The following is a 15,650-nucleotide window of genomic DNA, read 5'->3' as shown; positions in this document are numbered from 1 at the left end:
TTCAAGGCAGGAAGTCATTTTTCTGGTCCCTTGTTGAGATTTGACTAGTAATGGGCTTGCAGCTTGTGAAATGATGATTCAGTTTATCCATTCGCTGAGTGTGCTGCGCTAGCCTTCTTCCAGGCCTCAGTTCCTGTTCTAGGAACTTGGGGCTGTGCAGCCTCCAGATACACTGTAGTCTGCAATGTTCTATTGTGGATTGCTTGTGTGCTGGTAGACTAGTGGTAAGAACGGCTGGTGTCAGCAGGGATGGGTCCCTTTGGATTCCATCTTAACCAAGATGAGTGGTGCAAATCTGATCACTTCCTGCAGCCCTTACAGATTCTTGTTAAGACTCATTTTCCCCAGTAGTAAAATCCTTGACACCTAGAGGAACATAGTTAAATTGGCTGAGTACCTTAAAGCCAGTTCTGTTTATTTTGTTTATTATTGGAAAGAGGCAGAGGGAATGGGTGTTCCAGGGCCTCCAGCCACTACAAATGAACTGTAGACACATGTACCAACATAGTGAACTCTGGATATAGTGTTTCCATCAAGTAGACATTACAGAGTTTATCCATGTAAATGTTTTAATGGAGGGCCCTTTTTTCCCCCTTGATTTTTTTTTTTCAACTTTAATTTTTTGTTCTTTTCACAATTTTTATTAACATTTTCATGATTATAAAAAAAATCCCATGGTAATACCCTCCCCCCCACTTTTCCCTTTGAAATTCCATTCTCCATCATATTACCTCCCCATCTCAATCATTGTACTTACATATATACAATACCAACCTATTAAGTACTCTTCTCCCTTCCTTTCTCTTCCCTTTATATCTCCTTTTTAACTTACTGGCCTCTGCTACTAAGTATTTTCCTTCTCACGCAGTTAGGATCTACCTATAAGGGAGAACATGTGGCGCTTGGCTTTCTTGCCCTGGGTTTTTCCCTCAATTTTTATTAATGCTTTCCATGGTTATAAAAGATATCCCATGGTAAAACCCTCCCCCCCACTTTCCTTTTTGAAATTCTATTCTCCATCATATCCCCTCCCCATCTCAATCAGTCTTTTATTTTGATGTCATGATCTTTTCCTCCTCTTATGATGGTCTTGTGCAGGTAGTGTCAGGCACTATGAATGAGGTCATGGATATCCAGGCTATTTTATGTCTGGAGGGAGCATGTTGTAAGAAGTCTTACCCTTCCTTTGGCTCTTACATTCTTTCCATCACCTTTTAGCATTAGACCCTGAGCCTTGGAAGGTGTGATCGAGTACTCCAGTCACTTCTTTCCAGCACCATGATACCTTCTGAGTCATCCCAAGGTCACTGCCATCTGAAAAGAGATGATTCTCTACCCAAAGTGAGAGTAGCATTAATAGAAGGGTATGAATATTAAGAGAAGTGCTTACTGGGCAGTTTGATAAGCATAGTATATACATTTAACCAGGCATCAGCAGATATTAACACCCCTAGGGCTCATGACTCCCTGTTTCAAGTTTTCAGTATCAGGGATGTATTCCCTCCCATGGAACGGGTCTCCAGTCCAGTTGGCTCATTTTGCCTGGCTGGCCAATTATAAGGCTTGCAGTGTGGAGTGCCCTTTTCTGAGTGTTAGCTTTATAACTGCTATGGTTTGACATGTTTTCTTTTTCTATCTAACTTTTGGTTCTTTGTTTCCTTTCTCTACTTTCCAATAATACATCAAACAGTGGTTGCTGCCTGGAGCAACTGTTCTAAGGTCTTGTTTGGTTCAGCTGCCAATTTTTATAACTTACCATGAATATTAGGTGTTGACTGGGTTAAATATCCTTAAGAAGAACTTCATCCTTCATAATATCTGGAGTTATGTTAGTATGATTTCTAATTGCCTCTGTAAATCTCTGGAGAAAGGCAATGGGCAATTCCTTTTCTCCCTGAAAAATAGTAGGTTTCAGTTTAAAGGCTTTATTTTACCTCTATGGATCCCCTCTAGTATAAAGTATGTAAGATGCTGATGATTTCATGTCCCCTGTTTTTCCAACTGGGATTATGTGTAGGTACCATCTCTGCTTCTGTGGGAGGGAACCTTGGTGGTGTTGGAGTTAGAAGCCCCAGAATGTGCTGTATATAGTACTACCACCACTATTACTGCCTGTGATCTAACATTAATGTACCATCTCTCAGCTTATTGTTTGGTAAATTGGTGGAAGACCTCGTAATAGAGGTCAGAGTCCTCACGGTAACTGCCCCGGTTCCCACTGTATGTGTTTTTAGTCATTTAGAGAGAGAGGTGATCCCAAATTCCCATGGGGCCTCTTGTAGAGGACATAGCCCTGAGAATGAGAAGGCTGTAGGAGACTTCCTTACTAATACCTTTGATCCCTGATGGTTAAACAGTTTTGGCATGGAGGGTATGGTTAAATGAATGCTAATGGAGGTTTTGGATATAATACCTTAGGAGGCTTGGGGCCTCAGTAAGGAGCCAGTAGTTAGTGGGGATGGTGCTAGGCTTGGTCCCTAGAACCAAGAGATGGAAATTGGAAAAGAAATTGAGAGGCTCCTACCCCCAAAGTCATGTTCTGTACCATAGACATTTGTATTGGTTTATGATTATACTATATAGTCTTTTGTGCTGACTGACTGTAGTTTTTTGTACTGTTTCAAGGCCATCATCTATATTGTAGCTCCTATTTTAACTCATCTTACACTTTTTATCTCCATAATGCAGCTGCAAACACCTGCCCACTAATTAAACTATTCTGTTTCTGTAAAACTTGCCTATTATATTCAAGATCTATGGCATTGGGTTGGGGTTCTGAGCTCTGAAAACTAACAATAATGAATAGTCCAGGATAAGGTATATAAACTGAGCCATCAGAGCTGGGGGTGCAGGCTTTGGAAGAGATTCCCCTGGGTCTACATTAGTGTAAAAATAAACTGATTCTCTACTCAATCTCTGGTGGTAGTTCTGTGAGCCTTAGGTGCCCATATCACAGGAGTTTCCTTAGGAGGCTTAAGGTCAGTATCTATTAAGGTTGGAGGTTTAGGGCCTGTTGGGCTACAAATATCAGCTGGGGTAATCAGGACCAGCTAGTAGCCAGTAGCCCGCTCAGGATGGTCACAGGTGAAAGAATTATACATATGATACCTCCATCCATTTTCCCCTTTTCCTACACAAACAATGAAGTTGGAGTATTGCACTGTATTTACATATTTTATTTTAGTTTTAAAATTTTTATTTGTTAGAGAATTGGCGCGTCAGGGCCTTCTAGCCGCTACACATGAACTCCAGACACATGCATCACCATGGCTTACATGGGTACTGGGGAATAGAGTCCTTAGGCTTCACAGGCAAGTGCCTTAACCACCAGGCAATCTCTCCAGCCCTTGTACTGTATTTAAAACTGTCCTGTGGTGGTCATTTCTCTCCACTTTCTAGCAGGTATTTTAGCCAGGCTTTATAATAGTAGAAAGTCATTCTCTTTTCTAAAGTGCAGTGGTTCTAAATGAGTTCCTAAGGAGGCAGGTTTTTTTGGGGGGGGGTTCGAGGTAGGGTCTCACTCTGGTCCAGGCTGACCTGGAATTAACTCTGTCATCTCAGGGTGTCCTTGAACTCATGGCAATCCTCTTAACTCTGCCTCCCGAGTGCTGGGATTAAAGGCATGCGCCACCATGCCCAGCTCTAAGGAGGCAGTTTAATGGAGGCTTTAGGGCTATCTTCCAAGTCATTTTGGGTTACGGTTCCTTATTAATAAACTAAACTAGGTAAGGTATGAATGCCATATGCTTTTTTTTTTTTTTTTTTTGCTTCCTGTGAAAATCTGATTATAGGGGAGGCAGGCTTATTTACTCTGGTTTCTTGCAGGAAACAGTTTATTCATAGGTAATGACTTGGTGTGTTGCCTTCTCCTGACAAGAGGTGTTGGATCTTTAGGGAGTAGAATGAGGAATTAAAACCTTGGCGCCTGAAGGGTTAATGTGTCATGAATGACTGGACAAAATGACTCCAGTGAAGTCTCAGAACAAAAGCCACTCAAAAAGTCCCTCTGCCAAGGCCAGTAAGTTAAAAAGGAGACATAAAGGGTAGAGAAAGGAAGGGAGGAGGATACTTAATAGGTTGAAATTGTATATATGTAATTACAATGATTGTAATGGGGAGGTAATATGATGGAGAATGGAATTTCAAATGGGAAAGTGTGGGGGTAGGGAGGGAGGGAATTACCATGGGATATATTTTATAATCATGGAAAATGTTAATAAAAATTTAAAAAAAAAGTCCCTCTGCCTCTCCTTGGCAGAGATGACATGCCAGAACTCAAGGTTTTAGTTCACATTTTACTCATTGAATAGAATTAACATATTTTACCTTTAGCTGAACCCAGATGGGGCTTCTGAAACCTAGTCCAACCTCCCTACTGCCACAATTGACCCCTCAGTTTGGAACATTGAACACCTCAACACCAGGAGCCTATCCATGTTACTCCCAGTTTCCCACCCACCAGATGTAGGGCCTCTTAACAGCCATCGATTGGCAAATGGACTTTACCCACATGCCCCCTATCAAAATGTATTCCCTCTATACCTAAACAGGATTGTCCTGATAGAGATCTGTTTCCCATAATTTCATTTGTTCCTGACTCAACATGGGATGAACTGTGGCTGATGTCCTGGCTGATCACCACATTTGATGGTCATGTGAATTCCATGGAACTCTAGCTACAAGGAATTTAAATTCCTTCTTTCCCACTAAGGGATGCCCTGCAACCCCCTTCATCTTAGTGTGAAGTGTGCTACTCTCCTCACAGTGGAATAGATGACTTTAACTTCTGAAGATTGGTCACATACAGAAAATACCCTCCTAATTATTCTACTCTGGCTGTTCTTCTTAATAATACTCTTACGTTGCCACACATACTTCAAAACTCTTAAAGACCATGTACTACAACACACCTACTCAGACCATTCATATTCTCTGCCCATCATCTTACTAACCTGTTTCCTACCCGGTACTCAGACATACATTTCTCATGTCTTTAGGCTCACCTCATTACGAAAAATCCTCTCCAACTAACTTGGACATCCTCACATGATAAAAGGACTGGACCAGTTTGGTCCTGACTGAAAGTGAGCCACTATAGATACATGTGAGTGGCTCAAATCAGACAAGATTCACTCATCATAGGTTGTATGGGCTCATGTTGTAGTCCCCAAGTCATCACAATCTCCAAATCCTACACAGTGTAAGTGGGTGGTTGGATATTCTTAGGGTGTTCCTTTGTACATTACAGGCTACAATGAGAGCTCCTTATTTACTATCCAAAGAAAAAACAGTAGTCCACAAACATAAGCCAATTACCCATTTTCACCACATGGGATCCCTCCCTCACCCACCACAAATATCTGCCCTGCACCCACAAACACTTGACTCCTCTCCATCTCACCCCATCAGTACTCCACTGGCTCCCAGTCTCTCCCATGCTAGAAGACTACATCAGTTGCTTAATGTCATGCACCCAGAACTTGCCAGACTGCTAGCTCTCTCAAGCCCCAACCCCTTACTGTGTTGGTCTGGGTATACAAAAACCTATCATAACAAGTAGCTGCTCTCCCTTTAACCCACCCTTAATTTTAGGGTTAGTTATAGCTGGAAGAGCTTGTCTATAACTTATAATTACGACCTCTACTGTTCCCCTTTGCTGAAGACCTGTAATAACACCCTGACTACAACTCTGAATCCAAGGCTTGCTTTACACCCAGTGGAATCTGGCTGGCCCACAGACAGTTCTGGCATTATGGGATGTATCACACTCGGAGTTAAAGTCTCCACTTTGTTATAATCCCTGTTCTACCCCAGGTGTGTCCTGCAGTGGACTTGAGTGTGAACACCTCATGGTATCCCCTGGCCTCGGGTCAAATAAGCGGGCAGCTCTTTTACTAGTGTTCACCCTGGTGGGACATAGCATAGCAGGATCCTTATCCTTAGTTATAACTGCTCTGGTAAGTGGGGAAGTTGGAATGTTGCCAACAAATTGACAGGTTTATGGATGCTTACCATGCTCTACAATAAGGCAGATTCCCTAGCAGGCTATGCATGTCTCCTAGTTGCTCCTCCAGCTCCCCAGTTATCCAGCCCAGCATCTACCCATCCCCAGTGGACCTTCAGTGCAGGAGGAACCACCTGCATTGCTGACAACTGGTCCTGCCTTGAGAAATGAGGATGATCTTTGAATTTGGGTAGCCTAATAACAGAAAACGTTGATTCCTCTTTGTCTGCTCAGATAAGCCCCAGTCCCCCTGCAGTATGTGCACCAGCACTTTACTACCTCCTGAAATGGTGCTACCATATTTGGAACAGTCACAGGCCATGACAGACCTTCTTAATACCATCACAGTCATTAGCCCATTCTGGACAATTGCTGCCAGCTGCTGACTACACTCTTCAACTCTAATGAGAATTTCTAGGGGCTACAGGATTTTGCCTGCTCTGGATTCCAGAGTTCTGCCATCATGAGGCCCTTCAGATTACCCTTTGAGGTCCTCGTACTGAGTAGGTGTCAAGAAGAAACTGCCTTCAGCCACATTACCACAAAGCTGAGAATGCCCCAGCCTTGGTGCTTCCAGACCTCACATGAGACTGGGTGTGTGTTCGCTGCCATCACCACGAGACATTGGAACCCTGCTGGAAGGGACCTTACATCATCATTCTGACCATGCTTACCGCTGTGAAGGTGGACTGAATTGCCACTTGAGTTCATCACACCCACTTCTCACCAGCAGATCAGTAGCTGCATCTGTGGACTACCAGCCACGATGGAAAATCGACCAGGAACACAGCACCCCACTCAAACACAAAACGCTCTTGATCTTAACCATGCTCGTAACTGTGTACTTCCAACCCACACCAGGCTGTCACCACCAAATGGGTACTCCGAGGCCCTAAGGCCTCCCCACAGGACTTAGGGAGAGAAGTACAGACACTGGTACTTATCGCTCCAACGAGTACCACCTTCCCAGTCTTTCACCTAGATCTTTGTGCCTTAGCTGGCTCCATATGGGTGGGCCAGACCCAGTTGGGAACTGGTACAAGTATAGAATTGTCCATCATACTGGGTTAGCAAGAGTGATGCTAATTGTGGTAGCAACTGCCAGGAACAAAACTTTGCCACTCTAAAGTTTTATGTTTGTCCAGGGACGAGTAATTATGGGACTTGTGGTGGGTTGGAAAATTTCTTTTGTCATAAATGGGGCTGTGAAACCAATGCTCCCTGGGTGAAAGATAAAGATCAGGACCTTATACTGATTAGTAGATCAAACAATCAGACATCACTAAAAAGGAGATAGGCTGGAAAAAAAATTGGGGTCTGAGGTTATACAGAAATAAATTTAACCTGGATAGAGGGCTACTCTTTCAGAAATAGAGACAGGTTATTTTAACAGTACCTCCCAAGACAGGGCCAGCAGCTTCTGTCTTGCCTATTCTAAAGCCTGTAGGACCAGCCCGAGTCTTGAGCACCACCCACCCCATGAATTGGGTTACAACCTCAGCAATCATGCATCCTTTTGGGGTTCTGGATGCGTCCAATTTATTTGGATTACTCAATCTCACTTTTAAGTCTACTACCAACCTCACCAGAGAAGACTATTGGCTTTGTTTAGATCCCAGGCCACCATACTGTATCGGTTGGGCTACTGTAGGAAACTTGTCATCTCCCCTAGAAAGCCCATTGAGATGTTCCTGGGGAAACATCCCCAGTCCTTACCCTTCGAGCTGTAACAGGGAAAGGACTTTGTGTAATAGAGAAAGGGATAAATCTAAATAATTTCCTTTACCTCAAACACCTTTGTGACCACCCTATAGTTACCAAATATAGTAATTCCTATTTAGTGCCTCCCAATAGAACCTGGATTGCTTATACCACAGGTTTGACCCCCTGTATACACCCACGAGTTCTTCAAGACTCCAGTATGTGTGTTTTAGTTACTCTATTCCCTTAAGTTTATTAACTTCCCTTCAGCTCGTGTATGGAAACAGCTCTGGAACATCATAGGTAAAAATGAGATTTTGGGGCTTCAGCAATCCTTTCAACGTTAATTGGATCTGGCATAGATGCAAGACTTGGCACTGGAAATATGGCCTTAATTAGAGCAAATCAGAATTTTCAGGCCCTAAGTAACCTTATAGATTCAGATCTTGCTCAATTAGAAAGTCCATTCGTCACTTAGAACAGTCAGTAGACTCAATAGCTTAAGTGGTAGAACAAAATAGAAGGGGGCTATCATATGGTCAGGAGAGATATCTGCCCAAGGGCCTGAGTCACTCCTAGACATGCCCAGGACCTGTCCCTTGTGCCTTTCTGCCCCAGCCAAGCGAAAGCATACAAATATTACCACTGCTTGCTTAGCCAATCACAATGGAGATTACCTCTTCTGCCTGGATTTCCCCTCCAGTTCCCTCTCCTACCCCAACTTTGCCAGCCAAAATCCCAAGCCAATTAGAGTACAAGTACAGTTACTGTTTAAATCAATCAATCATATACCCATCTCCCACTTTGTTCAAATCCCTATATAAATCCTACCTTCCTGCTACTCAGGGCTCTTGTACCGATCCACTGCTCTTGGTGAAGTCAAGAGACCGGGCTTAAGCCTGAAATAAAGTTCCTTGCCCTTGCATGTGTTTGGTTCTCCTCGGTGGTCACTGGGGTTGCCAAGAACTGGACATAACAGGTTTACTGCTGTTGGCCTCCCAATAGAGTTGGGCAGGTACCATTCCCGCAGTGGCTGTTGCCCTTCATTGTTGTAATGAAAAAGTAATGAATCACTGTTGGGCTCTTTACACATTGCCCCAGTCAATCCCTTGTCCCAGAGAACACATAACAGCAGTTATGGAAGGTCCATTGATAGCATGTACTGGATAAGTAAGTACATTTTTTTTTTTTTTTGCCTTGGGAATCAAAAGTGGAAGAATCATTTAAATATGTTTGAGAGAGGCACAGAAAGAAAACCACTGCAAATGAACTCCAGATGCATGTGCCCCCTTGTGTATTTTGCTTACATGGGTCCTGGGGAATCGAATTGGGGTTCTTAGGCTTCTCGGGCAAATGTCTTAACTGCTAAGCCATTTCCCCAGAGGAGTCATTTCTATACAAGTAGTCTTTCCCTCTAGTTTTTTTGTGTTATGAGCCAAGCAAATAGGGACTGGCCTTTTATGCATATTCTTAGTATCATGTACAGAACTACAGATTCAGATAACACCATCTCCCTTCCTAGCAAATCAGATACTGTGAGGTTTATTCAGGTTGTGTGTTTTTTTTTTTTTGTTTTTGTTTTTTTTTTTTTTTGGTTTTGTGAGGAAGGGTCTCACTCTAGCCCAGGCTGACCTGGAATTCACTATGGAATCTCAGGGTGGCCTTGAACTCATGGCAATCCTCTGTGCCTCCGGAGTGCTGGGATTAAAGGTGTGTGCCTCAGGTTGTGTCTTGTCAATTTGGCTGTTAGAGCACTTGCTTAAAACTGCCTGTTCTCCACCCAGAGACTACAGAGTTAATTCCAGGTTAGCCTGGGCCAGAGTGAAACCTTACCTCAAAAAATAAAACAACCCCTGTTTATAACACTAGATAGTTGTGTCATATAGCTCAGGCATGTCTTAAACTCAGTTTCTTGTTTTACCTTCCCAAATGTGCAGATTGTCTTCCTAAAATCTGCCTTTTTTTCTTTTTTCTTTTTTTTTTTTGGTTTTGAGACTTGAGTAGCAAGTATTCCAGGCTGGCCTCAAGCACAGCCTTGAACTACTGATGCTCCAGGATTTCTTACATGCTAGATAGACGCTTTTCCAACTAAGCCATTTCTCTAACACCAAGGCTTTTTTCTTTATTTTTGTGTGTGTAAGTCTGGCTCTAGTCCAGGCTCACCTGGAATTTACTATGTAATGTCATGGCGGCCTTGAAATCTCCCTCCTGTGATCTCTTAACCCTGCTCCCTGAGTGCTGGTAAAGGTGTGAACCACAACATGTGGCTTCCCCAAGACTGCTTAAGGAAGTAGGCTTTCACTTGTTCTACTGTGATGAGGGTGATTATTCTAAAAATTGGCGGGCAAGTATTCAGGGTAGATTATAGAATGAATATGAGGTCAGCCTAGGTTAGAGTAAGACTCCAAAACTGAAAATTCAGAGGGGCTGGTTGAAGAAAGACTGCCATCTATCCTTGGTTCCAGTTAATTTAGCAAATGCTGTGGTGTGGGATTGCAGGTCATTGAGCATAAGGAGGAATGCATGGTATTTCCGGAATGAGGATGCAGAAATGCTGATTTAGCAGTTGTAAGCATTGCACAACTTTTTTTAACCCCTGATGAGCTGGGTTATATACTATTGTGATGAAAAGCCCATTTTAACTTGATGATTGGGAATCACTGAAGCCCAAAATACAGACTGCTGAATGTTGCCTGCTTATTTGATATGTCAAGTGGGGGCTGGACAGATAGCTTAGCCTTTGCCTATGAAGCCAAAGGATGCTGGTTCAGTTCTCCAGGACAAGGGGGTGCATGCATCTTGTTTGCAGTGGTTGGAAGCCTGTGCATGCCCATTCTCTTTCCTCTCTTGCCTCTTTCTCTCAAATAAGTAAATAAATAACATGTATTACACTATGCAAAGCTGTTGGGATTTTTTGTTTGGATCCTTTCTAAAGTGGTGTGTCAGGCAAAAATGGCTGCTAGGGAAGCATATCCTGCTATAGTTTGCAAGTATATAGTGTTTTTTTCTTTTCCTGTCTTCATCACATTCTTTTTTTAAATTTAATTTATTTTTAATATTTTTTGTTCATTATTTATTTATTTATTTGCGAGTGACAGACAGAGAGAAAGACAGAGGGAGAGAGAGAATGGGCGCGCCAGGGCTTCCAGCCACTGCAAACGAACTCCAGACGCGTGCGCCCCCTTGTGCATCTGGCTAATGTGGGACCTGGGGAACCGAGCCTCGAACTGGGGTCTTTAGGCTTCACAGGCAAGCGCTTAACCGCTAAGCCATCTCTCCAGCCCTTTAATTTAATTTTTATTAACATTTTCCATGATTATAAAAAAAATCCCGTGGTAATACCCTACCCCCCCCATTCATCACATTCTTTTATCTCATCTCTCCAAACTGAAAATAGAAAGGAATGATCTGAACCAGTATGAGAATACACAAGCGGAAGATAATCCTTGTGGTAGGGGCTATTGAAGCCTTTACCTATGGTCCTTTTAGTGGGCCTTCCTTACTTGATAATATAACTTTGTTTTCTACTACACTAACAAGTAAAATTTTCTGGAATTTGCAGTATTAGTGAATTTACCTTATTAGTGAGATTGGGATTGTCACCATATTGAGATGGTAGCAATTAAGGTTTGTGATTTCTTTAGGAAATGAATATCCAAAACCATGGATGTTGTTGCTGAGGTCTAGAAAATAACACTTTGGAGACTAGACCTGTTGAGTGGGATGTCCCATGACTGTGTTGCCATTACTACCATCTGTGCATTCTCTTTGCAACTTACCTGTTGGTGTTTTTGAAGGCTGTTATGTGGCTAGAAAAATACTTTTTCTAAATCACATGCCAGAGATAGTCAACATTGTAATAAAATGAAGTATTCGGGCTGGAGAGATGGTTTAGTGGTTAAGGCCCTTGCCTGGAAAGCCAAAGGACCCAGGACCCACGTAAGCTAGATGCACAAGGTGTGCACAAGGTGGTGCGTGCGTCTGGAGTTCCTTTTCAGGAGCTGTGTGCCCTGGCACACCCATTCTCTCTGCCCCTGTCTCTCAACAATAAATAAAATGAAGTATTCCTGGCTTTCCAAGGTTTGTGTATTTGTGGAAATTTCATAAATGAACATGTGAAGAGTCAAAATTTCATGTCATTAAAATGCATTAAGTACTGAATTCAGGACCACTAATTATACTGTGATCTTACTAACAGTTGATATTAAAGTTCTGTTGAGTTTTTGTATGTGTTTGAGTGTGTGAGACAGTCTCACCATGGTGTAAGCTGACTTAGTCAGTCTTCTGCCTTAGCTTGCCTTATGGTAAGGTTACAATTGTTGACAGATTTTAAGTCTATTTCTTGGAAGAAAACTTCTACATGCAAAGGGGAGAGAAGTAATTTATACCTGGTTGGGCTTTTATTTTGAAGGAAAGAATGCAAAGGATTCAATTAGCATTCTGTAAAAAGTAATTCTTTTTTTAATACTTTGGCACTTAGTTGCACTGGGAAAGCACTTTTGATCACCAACTTGGTTTTAGAATTAAAGATTTTGGCACTCAGGAGACAGGGAGATCATCACCATAAGTTCAAGGCTAGCTTAGGACCAGAGTGAGTTCTAGGTTAACCTTTCTAGAATGAGACTCTACCTCAGAAAAAAAATACACTAAAAATTTTTTGCTTTGTTTTAGAAGGATTGGTTTGCGTATCTGGGGGTTGAATCCAGGGTCTTGTGCATGCTAAGTAAGCATCCTACAAGCCCAGTGACATTCCAAGCCTACTTTGTATTTTGCTTTTTCAAGGGAGAGTCTTGCAGTAGCACAGGGTGATTCTCCCACCTTTGCCTACTGAGTGCTGAGATTAAAGGCATGTGTCACCTTGCCCTACTAAAAATATTTTTTCTAGAGGTTGGTTCTAATACAATCATGTAAAAATAATTTTTATTTATTTGCAAGCAGCGAGATAGGGAGCAGAAGGAAGATCGAATGCCCACGTCAGGGCCTCCACCCTCTGCAAATGGACTCCAGATACATATGTCATTTTACATCTGCTTTTATGTGCATTCTGGGGAATTGAACCTGGGTTGTTATGCTTTGCAGGCAAGCGCCTTAATCACTTAGCCACCTCTCTAGCCCCTCTTTTAAAATTTTTATTCATATATTTGACAGAGAGCAGCCACTGTCTGCAAATGAACTCTTCCAGACCCGTGCACCCCCCTTGTGCATCGGGCTTACATGGGTCCTGGGGAATTGAACCTGGGCCCTTTGGTTTGCAGGTAAACACCTCAACTGCTAAGCCATCCCTCCAGCCCATGCCCCACTTTAAAAAAATTTTTGTTTGGGCTGGAGAAATGGCTTACCGGTTAAACGCTTGCCTGTGAAGCCTACCCGGTTCAAGGCTCAATTCCCCAGGGCCCATGTTACCCAGATGCACAAGGTGGCACGTGCATCTGGAGTTCATTTGCAGTGGCTGGAGGCCCTGACGTGCCAATTCTCTCTTCGCTTCTTTATCTGTCGCTCTCAATTAAATTTAAAAAATCAACAATTTTTTTAAAATTGTTTTTATTTATTTATTTGAGAGCAACGGGCAGAGATAGGGAGAGATACTTGGGAATCCAGCTTTGAACCAGGGTTCATAGGCTTCACAGGCAAGCGCTTAACTGCTAAACCATCTCTCCAGCCCCAAGCCCTTGTTTTTTGTTTTTTTTTTAATCATCTTTTCTATCTATATTCCTCAGTTGTTTGTAACAGTTCCTGAATATAAATAGGTCCACTTGGTCATAGTCTCAAGTTTTCGTGGCCTCCACCCTCTTTCAGATCTTTGGATGGTCTGCTTTCTTTTTTTTTTTTAATATTATTTATTTATTTATTAGAGAATGGGCCTTCAGCCACTGCAAACGAACTCCAGATACATCCACCACCTTGTGCATCTGGCTTATGTGGGATCTGTAGAATTTAACCTGGGTCCTTAGGTTTCGCAGACAAGCTCCTTAATTGCTAAGCCATCTCTCCAGCCCTGGTCTGCTTTCCTAGTGCCTCTCGAATAGTGGTATAGTCTGGTTAGTACCTCTTGACCGTGCTTTACCAGTTTTACATATATAAGAAATTAATTCATTCTTTTTCAGTTATGTGTCATGATACATAGTTTAATATTTCTTAAATGTATTTCTTCTGTGGTAACATAGAATCATATAGTTGCTTTGTTCAGAATACTTTGGACATGTGGGTTTAAAGAACAGTTTTCCCCTCAACTGCAAACAGATATGATAAACAACAACTTAATTGCAGCAGAAATAGATTTTACTGTTTGATAAATCCTGAGTTTGGAAAAATAATTTTTTTGTGGCTGAAATGAATTTGAGACTTAATACTCAAAAAATGTATTTCAGCTGAGATCTGTGTCTGTGGACCTGAATGTTGATCCTTCACTTCAGATTGACATACCTGATGCACTCAGTGAAAGAGACAAGGTCAAATTTACCGTGCACACCAAGGTAAGTGAAGGGATAACATTAAATGGTATACCAGTGCTTGATTGGCATTCAGCTTTGTGTGGAGAGAGAACCTTGAACTGAAGTAGTTACTGTTTGTGGGCAGTGTGTCTAGTTACATCTTACTTTAGCATCCTACTGTGGTAGAGCTCTGCAGGAAACCTGTCGTGCAGAATGATTCAGCCAGAGCCACCTACCTACACAGCTCAAACTTTTCCACCATTTTCATTATTCCTACTCTTTTATAATTTATAAGATAGATGAGAGACATGCCAGGGCCTCCAGCTACTGCAAATGTTCTCCAGATACATGTGCCATTTTGTGCATCTGTCTTTATGTGGGGAATTGAGCCCTAGTTGTTGGGTTGTGCAGGCTGGAGGTTTTTCCTTTGAAGGCACTATCTGTAGCTTGATTTCCCTCTTCTGGTGGCCCGATTAATTAACATTCATTACTTAGGGGAAGCACAGTAACTGGCAACATGAGTCTCTGACCAGTTTAAAGTAGAAGAATCCCCTGGAGTAAAAAAGAAGCCTAGGATAATTGTTAGAGCAATAGTACACAAAGCATTGAAATACTTTACTTTCTTCTTGTAACTGGGGAGTTTCATTCTTTAAAGTAGAAGAGTTGTTACCTTAGAACTGTGACGATGTTCATGGCAGACTTCAAAAGGTTTGTAATGAGAATTCTGTGGAGGTGAAGTTGAATTCTACCTATATGGCTTCCTGGTTTTGAAGATCATGTGTTAGTGTTTTGTTCTCCATTGATTCATAGAGATGTTGTATTTCATAGAATATTCACATGGTACAGCCTAGGAAGCCTAAACCATTTTATCGCTTTACCCTAATCACTTAATATCTCCATTCTTTACAGACCACACTGCCTACGTTTCAGAGCCCAGAGTTTTCTGTTACAAGACAACATGAAGACTTTGTATGGCTGCATGACACTCTTATTGAAACAACAGATTATGCTGGCCTTATTGTGAGTAAATTTTAGAAAATCACTTGATTTTATGTTAGCGTGTTTTAAAATACCTTTTGCTTCTTCACTGTCTCTTAAAACTGTAAAGTATGCAAAAAATGTGTTACAGCTGTGAAATGAATATAAATGCTATGTGTACTTAGATCTCTTATTTCTCTCTGGCATGTTTATTCACGCATCAGTAGTGATTTCTAGGAAATCTGAGCATTAGAGCATACAGCAAATTTTCTTGGTGGTGCTCAGAGGCATTTGGCTCCTGGCTACAGAACAGGACTTAGCTGATCTTAAATGAAAATAATTTGCATCCTATCCAGCCAGGCAGGTTGAAAAATAATGTCCATTAGTGATACTGGGGGTGAATCCAGGTCCAGAATCAGAATCAATTGTAATTGCGTGGGGACTTTTTAACATCTGGAGGCATTCTGTTCTTATGGTTAATCATTGACCTTGATTATACTACTTAAAGTTGTCAGTGAAGTAGTGTATGCACTACA

General features: G+C 41.9%; 1 protein-coding gene and 1 non-coding gene across 3 annotated transcripts in view; both read left to right on the top strand.

Moving 5' to 3' along the window:
- Snx5 (sorting nexin 5) overlaps positions 1–15,650 on the top strand; it is a 32,655-nt gene that overhangs the window by 4,225 nt on the left and 12,780 nt on the right. For both annotated transcript variants that reach the window (XM_045156273.1, XM_045156274.1), the window contains 2 exons: positions 14,074–14,178; positions 15,046–15,156. In XM_045156273.1, the coding sequence (XP_045012208.1) occupies positions 14,074–14,178; positions 15,046–15,156 (216 nt within the window). The remainder of the gene's footprint in view (positions 1–14,073; positions 14,179–15,045; positions 15,157–15,650) is intronic.
- On the top strand, positions 66–303 carry LOC123463245. The gene has a single exon (XR_006638833.1). It is a non-coding gene; the product is annotated as a small nucleolar RNA SNORD17 (small nucleolar RNA).

Source organism: Jaculus jaculus, chromosome 8, assembly GCF_020740685.1.
Source record: "Jaculus jaculus isolate mJacJac1 chromosome 8, mJacJac1.mat.Y.cur, whole genome shotgun sequence".
NCBI lineage: Eukaryota > Metazoa > Chordata > Mammalia > Rodentia > Dipodidae > Jaculus > Jaculus jaculus.
The sequence above is the reverse complement of the archived record's forward strand: the minus strand, read 5'-3'. Positions and strand labels throughout refer to the sequence as shown.